At 34.9% G+C, this 10,142-nt stretch overlaps 1 protein-coding gene across 4 annotated transcripts; it reads left to right on the forward strand.

The window, feature by feature from the left end:
* The first annotated feature begins 1,961 nt into the window (after positions 1 to 1,961).
* On the forward strand, positions 1,962 to 7,436 carry LOC116007569 (pentatricopeptide repeat-containing protein At1g09820). 4 transcript variants are annotated; one of them, XM_031248286.1, is made up of 3 exons: positions 1,962 to 4,097; positions 5,024 to 5,096; positions 6,816 to 7,436. In XM_031248286.1, exon 1 carries the CDS (start codon positions 1,999 to 2,001, stop codon positions 3,880 to 3,882), a length of 1,884 nt encoding a protein of 627 aa, XP_031104146.1. In that variant the 5' UTR covers positions 1,962 to 1,998; the 3' UTR covers positions 3,883 to 4,097; positions 5,024 to 5,096; positions 6,816 to 7,436. The 4 variants fall into 4 exon arrangements, with proteins under 4 accessions (XP_031104146.1, XP_031104147.1, XP_031104144.1 ...); XM_031248287.1 differs by having other exon boundaries at positions 6,823 to 7,436; XM_031248284.1 differs by having other exon boundaries at positions 5,024 to 5,091.
* The last annotated feature ends 2,706 nt before the right edge of the window (positions 7,437 to 10,142 follow it).

Consider the following 10,142-nt stretch of genomic DNA (forward strand, 5'->3'; position numbering starts at 1 on the left):
ATCTTATTTCAGAAATTTCATTATTTCTAACACATAAACATAAAATACATTATACATTATTCTAATTTATAAAATACATTATTCTAACTTATAAAATACATTATCTTATCTCAAAAATTTTATTATTCTAACACATATAAAGTACATTATTCTAACACATAAAATACATTATTGTAACACATAAAGTGCATTATTGTAATTCATAAAATACATTATCTTAACTCAGAATGTTCATTATTCTAACACGCACACGAAAAGAAAAAAAATTTAACATAAAAACGACATCGTTTTGAACCATGATCCACATATATTGACCATGGTCCACACAATACTTTGCCCCATAATTCCCTCATTTGTTTCTTGGTTCATATCTTGTTTGAATTCCAGTCTCATTTTCAATGGCCCCATAGTACATTGCAAAAATTAGACCGTTGGGATTGCTTTCCCATGCAATTTTCCACCATCACCATACTTATATAAACACCACTATAGACTCCTCAACTCATCATGGATCCTTCTTCTCTAATTCAAGTGCCTCTTATCTCAAGAAATCTCCCCACCCCATCTGCAAACCCTAACCAATCCTCTTTCCCACACACACTCACGCTAATTTCATTATAGAAATATGAAATCATCATTTCAATTCTATTACAATTTCATTTGATAATATACATTTTCATTATAGAAATATGAAATCATCATTTCAATTCTATTACAATTTCATTTGATAATATACATTATTGCATGAGCTTTATTTTTTACCTTTGTTTTTCACATATACTAATTTAATTATAGTAATGTTGAAGTATTATTTTAATTAAACTTCAGGTTCATTTGACAATATATGTTATTATATTGCTTTGGAATTTAGTTTCATTTTCCACACACATTAGTTTCATTATATCAACACTAAAATATCATTTGAATTATACTACATTTTCATTTAACAATATACGTTATTCAATGAGCTCTGTTCTTTATTTTCATTTTCTATACACACTAATTTCCTTATACCAACACTAAAGTATCATTTTAATTCTACTACAATTTCACTTGACGATCATGATCCACTGTATAACAAGTGTAGTATTGAGCATCCCATTGATATGATTTTTTTTTTAATTTGTAGGCCCATGTTTTACAAAAAAGAAAAAGAATTTTAAAAAAAATAATAATAAATATTTGGATGGTTGCTAGCTAGCGACCACTTGTCCAATGAGAAACTCCAGGACATGCAAGTTGGGCATTAAAAAAAAAAAAAACTTAGGTTGCAATTTTATCTTTTGTCACATCAAATTCTCTTTCTTTCAATTCATACCACTCAAAAACCTTCATGATATTGAAATAAACCATTAAACAATATGAAAGGAACATATAAAATAAATCATTAGTCTTGTATCTAGTTATAGAAAAAATCCCGGTGATATGCTAGTTTCTTGGTGCGAGAAGAACGACGCCTTAGTCCTCCCTCCTCTTCCACTGATTGGTGAATAATGTTTTCCTCCGCTGCTGCTTGCGGGGGCTGTTGCTCCGTTGCCAATGGCCTCTCTTCTACTGCATTGTTCATATTAAGGGCCGACACAAATCCCTTTCTCCATTCTTGCTTTTCGGCATCGGAGATCAATGTTTCAGCGATGGAAGGATTCCAGGCATCCCCTTGAGGACTAGCAAGTGCCCAATTCACTTTGGATGGAGGAGGGCTCGCCAACCGCTCTTCTCTAGATGTCGATATTTGCCCGCAAATCAGATCAATGAAACCAAAACCAAATTAAATCACATCAGCTAAAACTACTATTTAAATAAATCCATGAAATTAAAGCTAGAATTCAAGCTATATATCAAAATCACCCCGCTATAAATCCATCTTTTTTTTTTGAAAACAAAAAAAAAACCATCTCTTTTGTTCTAATTATTTTCTTTTTCTGTCTTATAAAAAAACCATTTGCTCTCACCAAATCAAATGTGAGGGTACCAAACAATTACCACCTATTAAAGTTAATGTCTCTTCTCTTTGCCCTCCACCCCCCAGCCCTCATGTCTATTGGGTGCAGTAGCTTGCGGCGTCTCCACTTTCATACGCATATGTTGTCCTCTGCTCTTCCCCAATTCGATCGTTTCATTTGCACGAATACCGCTATCCCCTTGCCTTCAAACTCAGAAACAAACCCCACTCCGCCCCTCTGTCTTCTCGCTGACCATATTCCCAAATCCACTGTCTCGGACCTCATAGCAAAGCAGCACTGGTCCAAACTCAGAAACTTGATTAAACCCACCGACCCGACAGACTTCCTCCAACAGCTATTCGAATCCGGGTTTAATTCGGACGCCATTCTCGCCTTCTTCAAATGGTCCCAGACAGCGTATCACATTTCTTACCCTCCTCAATTTTTGTGCAGATTGTTAGTTTTGCTTGCACAGGAAAAGAGGTATCCCAAGATTCGATCTTTGCTGCACTCATCTGTTAAAGATGGAAAAATCCAGTCGGTTTCATTCTTTTTTCATGCATTGTTGACTTGTAGTAATAACCACTATGCTAACTCTATCATTGTTGATATGCTGATATTGGGTTTTGTTAATAATTTGAAACTCGATTTTGCTCTGGACGCGTTTAAGCGGGCTGGTGATTATGGGTTTAGGTTGTCTGTGAATTCGTGTAATCCGCTTTTGGTTTTGTTGTTAAAGGAGAATAAAACTGGGGAAATGGAGTTTATGTACAAGGAGATGATTAGGAGGAGGATTGGGCTTAATCTGTTCACATTTAATGAGGTGGTAAATGGGTTGTGTAAGGCAGGGAAGTTGAATAAGGCTAAGGATGTTTTGGAAGACATGAAGGTCAGGGGAGTGATGCCGAATGTGGTTACTTATAATACATTAATACATGGGTATTGTAAGAGGGGAGGAGCTGCGAAGATGTACAAAGCGGATGCGGTTCTAAAGGAAATGGTGGAAAAGGGGATACACCCAAGTGAGATAACGTATAACACTCTTATTGATGGATTCTGTAAGGATAATAACATTAAGGCGGCCTTAAAGATTTTTCGTGAGATGCAAGGGCATGGGACAAGGCCAGACATCGTGACATACAACTCATTGATTAATGGGCTTTGTGGGGATGGAAGAGTTTGTGAGGCTCTTGGTTTACAGGCAGAAATGGTGAGGTTAGGTTTGCGGGCAAATGTTGTTACTTATAATGCCCTTATAAATGGATTTTCCAAAAACAAGCTATTGATGGAGGCTAGGGAGTTGTTTGATGATATATTGAAGCGGGGATTAGTTGTAAATGTACTGACTTTTAACTCTATGATTGATGCATATTGTAAGGCAGGGAAAATGGAAGAAGCAATATCACTTCTTGACTTAATGCTTAGCAAAATGATTCAACCTAATGTTTCCACCTATAATTGCTTAATAGGTGGCTATTATCGGGAGGGAAATGTTGAAACAGCTAGAAAGTTGCTGGATGAGATGGTGGAGAAAGGATTGAAAGCTGATCTTGTAACCTATAATATACAGATTGATGCAATGTGCAAGAGGGGTGAATCAAGAAAAGCCGTTCGCTTTCTTGATGAGATCTCTGAGAAGGGCTTGATTCCAAGTCATGTAACATACAATAAATTGATGGCTGGTTATTGCCAAGAAGGAAATCCCAGGGCAGCTGCTACTGTTAGGCGAAGAATGGAAAGAGAAGGAAAGCAGCCAAATGTTGCAACATTCAATGTACTAATTAAGGGATTTTGCTCTAAAGGTAAGCTGGAAGAAGCAAATGTGCTTTTGAATGAGATGCTAGAGAAAGGGTTGGCACCTAATCGAACAACCTATGACATAATCAATGAAGAGATGATTGAGAAAGGATTTGTACCTGATATAGATGTACATCTGTAAAATGAGGGAGACTAGAACTTATGTAATCAAAAAACTGAATTGGTTTGATGTTGTTTCTGTTGATGGAGCCTCTTAGAGCTGATGAATATGAAGTTCACCACCAATTGAATTCTTTTCTGGCCAATGTGTTGAATTTCCTTCTGTGATATTTCACAAGAGTTGAGCAAAATGATGGTCTACCCTCTGCGTCTTGTTTCGCAATCGATGCCACTCAGGTGCACTTTTATATTTGCTGTTATTGTTTGAGTAATGCAATGTATAGTACCCAAATATGCAATTTCAGTGATCTTTCTGTTTATTTCCTGTTTGAGAGTCCCTAGTAATTCCTTGCTTTCCACCCTCTATATAGTAGGTCAACTAGACAAGATACCCAGTTGTGACTCTCATCATACATTCTGTCTCTTTTGCAGCTAGAATGTTATGGCATCTAGCCATCTATAATGACTGGTAAAATTAGATGGGCCTAGTTGAGTAACTCTTCTGCAGGTAGTCTTGGTGGCGGGGGTTTTATTTGGTTATTTTGTATTTAGAAAACTTAAATGAAAAACATAAGAGGATGTTGGAGACTGTTTGAAGTGTTAACATAAGTTTCTTCTTTCCTAATTGAGTTCTTTTTTTGCAAAATTTTCTTAATGGTTGCTTTTTTATTTGCATTTGTGTTATGTTAAATATCCCTTTTTTTTTTTTTTGCACCAATGCCACTAGACTATAGTCTTGACCTCCTATTGTGATCTTTGGTTTTCTGCCTTTACTCACCTTCTCACAGCAAAAGTAACTGCCTTTTTTATGATTACTTCAGAGTTCAGAGGAGAAAATTCTAGGGAATGACACCTTGAGACCTTAAAGTATTCTGCTTACTCAACCCATATCCTTCATATTTTACCATTAATACAAATAGAACTAGTTCTTGTGTTTTAGTAACAAATTAGTCCAAAAGTAAGCTCTGATAAACGTTAACAGAGAAAGTCACTTTGCCCTTCATGCATTGGTATTCTATCTGTGATGACCTTTACTCACCCCTTCCGACAAGAAAGTGTTACATGGTGGGATAGAAATAAATCAGTTGCCTGCTTGTAACTGCATATTGAATTCCAAAGGTGCATAAAATTCCCGACACTAATCAATTTTTTTAAACCTGCAGACTGAATCTCTCGCCAATCCTCTAAAGTCTGTACCTCAAGTAACCTGAAGAACGCCGAAAACCCAAAGGTAAGGTATTAAAAATCCTACCCCTGCACAATTTAACAAAGTCCCAGAAAATAAAACCTCTTTCTTTTTTACTAATTAATTTAATTTTAATGTTCACTTAAAAAGAAAAAAAAAATCTCCAATGTCATTCTAATAGAAGGAAAGAACCTTGTGTTATTGTCAGTGGTAGTTAGTTTCATTGTTGTTAAGGCGGACTTTCAAGGCGAGGTGCCACCGACTGCCAAGTCGCCTAGGCGATGAGGATATATATATATGTGTGTGTGTGTGTGTGTGTGTGTGTGTATTTATAGCATTTTAGCATATAAACATATTCTCAAATCTCAATAATAAGTACAGAGTACTAAATTATGCAATAATTTAGCATTTCCAGCATGGGTCTTTAGATTTAGCATTCCTTTTAGGATCTGTTAATGGATCATAATTGGGTTATTTTCATTCTCAGCAAAGTAAACAACCACTAAGGTGAGGCTGGGAGGGGGGAGAGTCAACGTCTCAGGCTCTCAGCTACGTATTAGTAGGGGTTTTTTTTTAAGGCGAGGTTGCCGAGGTGAGCTCATTAGGCAACTGGTCTCCGCCGACCGGACACCTAGGCAACGCCTTAACAACAATGGTTAGTTTGATGATTAGCCTGCTGCTTGATCTTAAACAGCTAGTGGAACCCAAAACATAATAGCTAATACTCTTAAGCAAGCACCTGCCAAGTATGACAAATGTCTGTAGACTTTAGAGAAATAGTCCAGGCATTCCCCCTCTCAACCCAAGACCAAGAGTCTACAAGTCTAGAACTGAGTAATAGATTATCTATTAACCTTACTTGTCTTCAGAACATAACTTAGATGCTCCAGTCATAGTGCTGAGTGATGAATATCCACCATAGCTCGACTTGTCTTGAGGACATAGCTGTTCTTAGATTCTACAGTCACTAACAACTCAAGATGGAGGGTGGCTTTTCATGTGAGAATAGGCTATGAGTTTTCATTTTCCATTAAGGGTCTGTTTGGAAAGCAGGAAAATGATTTCTGGAAAATGAGTCATTTTCCGGGAAACAGTTTCATTTCCAGTGTTTGAATGTATTATGGAAAACTGTTTTTGTGTGTTTGGTTCATTTTCTGGAAAATGTATAGAATTGTATAATTAAACATTGTAATTGTTTTATTTAAAATATAAAAAATTATAATAGTTATTAAAATAATACGGAGTAGTATTTAATAAAAAATAGAATTTATAAAAAAAATAAAAAAATTTAAAAAAAAAAATTTAATAAAATGTAACAAAGGTTTTCGGCGGTTTCCCCACCTCCTTAGTCCATGGTCATGGGTGATATGGCTTGGTTTTGGTCGAAAACATGCGAAACAGCTATTCTGGTGATTCTGTAAAATGACTTACGGAAAAAAAAATTCCGTAAGTCATTTTCTGGAAAAATGAACTGATTTTCCTTAGTTAACGGAAAATATTTTCCCTTGACCACATTTTCCAGACGTTGCCAAACATAGAAAACTCGGAAAACATTTTCCATAAGTCATTTTACAGGTTACCAAACACACCCTAAATTTTGTTGAACATCGAGAAGCTGAAGAAAATAGTGACATAAAAATTTCTTTTCTGTTACGTATGTATCTTTGACTACAAGTTTAGTGAACCATAGCTGTTAAATTGCTTCAACTGCCCTTTATTACCTGGATGTCAGACATTGATGTTTCTGTATTAACTGCTGGACATAACAGTTTACAGGTAGATGGTGATAAATTGACACAAATTGAGTATTGCTGCATAGAGGGTTAATGGGTTTGAGTTCGTAGTAGTTGTGAATGCCTGCTAGTGGATCACTTAAATTCCCTGCCAATGAACTCATTGCTGTTACATTGATGTTTGGTGCCCACCACTGACTCTATCCTTTCAATGGCTCTTGAAATGGTTCTTTTGAGCCGATTTAGCTTATACGCAAAGCCAGAATGTGCATTCTTTTATGCTACATGCGATCGTGCCCCTAGCAATGGGAAGTTTTTCTTCATCGCCGATGTGGAAAGGGCGTCGCCAGCATGCTTTTAATAGAATTATTCATTTTGTTTTCCTTGAGTTGTAAATCAAAGAAAATATGTATACCTTCCAATTCCATAACCTTGTTATATGGAATAGGAAACCTTTTTACCTCAAAGCACAATGCACACACCTGTTTGCAATTTTGCAAACACTAATGGTAGGTGATATGCACACACCTGTTTGCAATTTTGCAAACACTAATGGTAGGTGATATGCATACTAAAAAACGTGTATAATTAGGAAGGTTTTATTATGTAAAAATTGAAACGTTGCACACATTGTTATACTAAAATGCATTATAGTAAGCACACAGTGTAGATAGGGTTATATGGGTTCAGCATTATTACATACTATTATGGTTTCTATTGCACATACTCATGGATGGATATGCACAATGCTTAATATTATTCCACAACATTGGGGACGTTAATTAAAATGCACACACCAGTTTGCGTGTTTACACAATTTAGGGGTAGGCTGTATGCATACTAAAAAATATACAACATGATTTCTGCATCATTGATAGAATCCATTTAAATAAGGATAATATTGTATTTCAATTGAAACTAAAATTACTATGCCACTCCTATGTATTAAATACGGAGTATATCCTAAAATAGATGAGTAAATCTGCACCCTAGACTAAGATATTAAATGGTTAGGATACGATCTCACAATCTCATATATAGATAGGGTGATCTCACCTTATTCTTATCCTCTATTCTATAGGTCCCTAATCAGGTGAGAAGCATATCTCAGGACAAATCCAAATTAAACCATTAATCTAGTAGATCTAACGGTTTAAAATAAACAAAATTTTGTAATATTTATGAAAAAGATCCCGCTCATTTTTTTATTTGATTTCTCATCCATCAGATCTTACAGATCAATGGTTTGGATTTGTCCCGTTCTCACCTAAGAATTAATTCTCATATGATTAGGATTATATGTGTGTGTGTGTGTGGAGGATTGGGATGGTTCTAGTGAGAACACAATCTCACATGAGATGGTGAGAACAAATCTTTTCCTTTGACACTCATAAAAATAAATGGATGTGATTTGATCTGGATTTCCTACCATTTAATTTGTTAAGAATAGTAGGGGTTATTTAGTATTTTGTGAAGGGTTGTTATTGATGGTAATACTGCAATAATATATTTTCCTAATAAGTAATAGTTACAAATAGAGCTGGATTTGGGACTGGGAGACGTCTGTAACCAATGGAAACACTACAAAGTAGCAAAAGTTTGGAGGCGGTGAAAGCATGATACACGGTGCAGAGACCGATACCCTTGTGTGCAGTAATCCGCAGATGTAGGAGAAGTTCCCCGAACTGCATTACCATATCTGGTTCCATTTATCTCCTGCTTTTATTTTCCTGCATGTCTTTGTGTCTGGCGCAGTGATTAATCTCAGATAATTAATTTGGTTAAAAACGAAGTAGGAACTAGATTAGATAAGTAATTCCTGCATTCAAGATTCACGAACCTTTTTCAATTTATAACGCATTTATCCCTGGGCATTTGATAACCGACAACATTATTGTTGCTACACAGATCGGTCACTATCTGAAACGAAAGATACAGGTAGAGAAGTATGGGGGACACTGAAGCGTGACGTGACATGGCGAAAGCTTACAACCGTATGGAGTGGAACTTTCTAAGGTCAATGATAGAGGACCTAGGCTTGCCTACGGAATGGATCAGCCTGATCATATTATGCGCCACGATCGTACGATATAAGTTTTTGGTTAACGGTGACCTAACAGAACCTTTGTGCCCTTCTCGAGGTCTTTGACAGGTCAATCCACTATCCTCTTTACCTCTTCATTATATGCGCCGAGGGATTGTCACTTTTACTACAAAAGGCCGAGAATCATTCTGTATATATTTTTCTATTTCTTTTTTCTTTATTGAGTTGGTTAATTGATTCTTTTATTTTTATTTTTATTTTTTTGGTTTTGTTTTTGTGATTCTTGGTTTCCCCATTGGATTATGCATCAAATTTTTATATTAACATTCATGCTTCTTCTTCTTCTTCTTCTTTTTTTTTTTTTTTAAACATACATTCATACTATTTAATTAAGGTGTTATTTCAAATTAAATTATTGTTATCAAATTGACAAATTTTGCCACTTCCAATTCTTTTTTGGTACAACTTTATACAAATAATGTTTGCGTTCATTATTAAACAATCACTCAATTCATGAGCCAAAATGAAACTAATTAAAAATAATGATAGATGCACACAAAATTCTACTAAAAAATTTTAATATTAAGTTTCATTAAAGTAAGCTAATCCACTAATAATGAAATCACTTCAATATATTAACATATGAAAATTTGTCTACAAATAGCATTTTCTTGTTTAGGTAAACTATTCATATCTTCAAATTAAACTTAAAAGTCCATTATATTGCTCAATATTGAAATTTATATTTTCACAATTTCACCTATGTATCTAGTTACATATACATTGGATTATCACAAAATGAATGTTAATTAAGAGGTGCGGCCTGCATTTACATTCATTTTCAATTATAACATCTTTTCCCCTTTTTAATATATAAACAGTGAGATAAATAGAAATATGAAAAGAAGGGTAATGGGAGAACAATAAGATTCGGATCCAAGGAATAGTCTGATTGGTAATTACACTAGAATCTACATTAAGGTTCTATCTAGAAACTTGGTGAGGATGTGTTGCGATTCCTTGCACAACATTCAATCCATGCACCCTAATTCTAATCATTATTGCATGGATCGTGATCCACACAACTGTGTAGATCATGGTCCAAAAACACAATATATATCTGACTTAGAAATTTCATTATTTCTAACACATAAACATAAAGTACATTATATATTATTCTAATTTATAAAATACATTATTCTAACACATATAAAGTACATTATTCTAACACATAAAGTACATTATTATTGTAACTCATAAAATACATTATCTTAACTCAGAATGTTCATTATTTTAACACGCACACAAAAGAAAAAAAA

This window comes from Ipomoea triloba, chromosome 15 (assembly GCF_003576645.1).
Source record: "Ipomoea triloba cultivar NCNSP0323 chromosome 15, ASM357664v1".
Taxonomy (NCBI): Eukaryota; Viridiplantae; Streptophyta; class Magnoliopsida; order Solanales; family Convolvulaceae; genus Ipomoea; species Ipomoea triloba.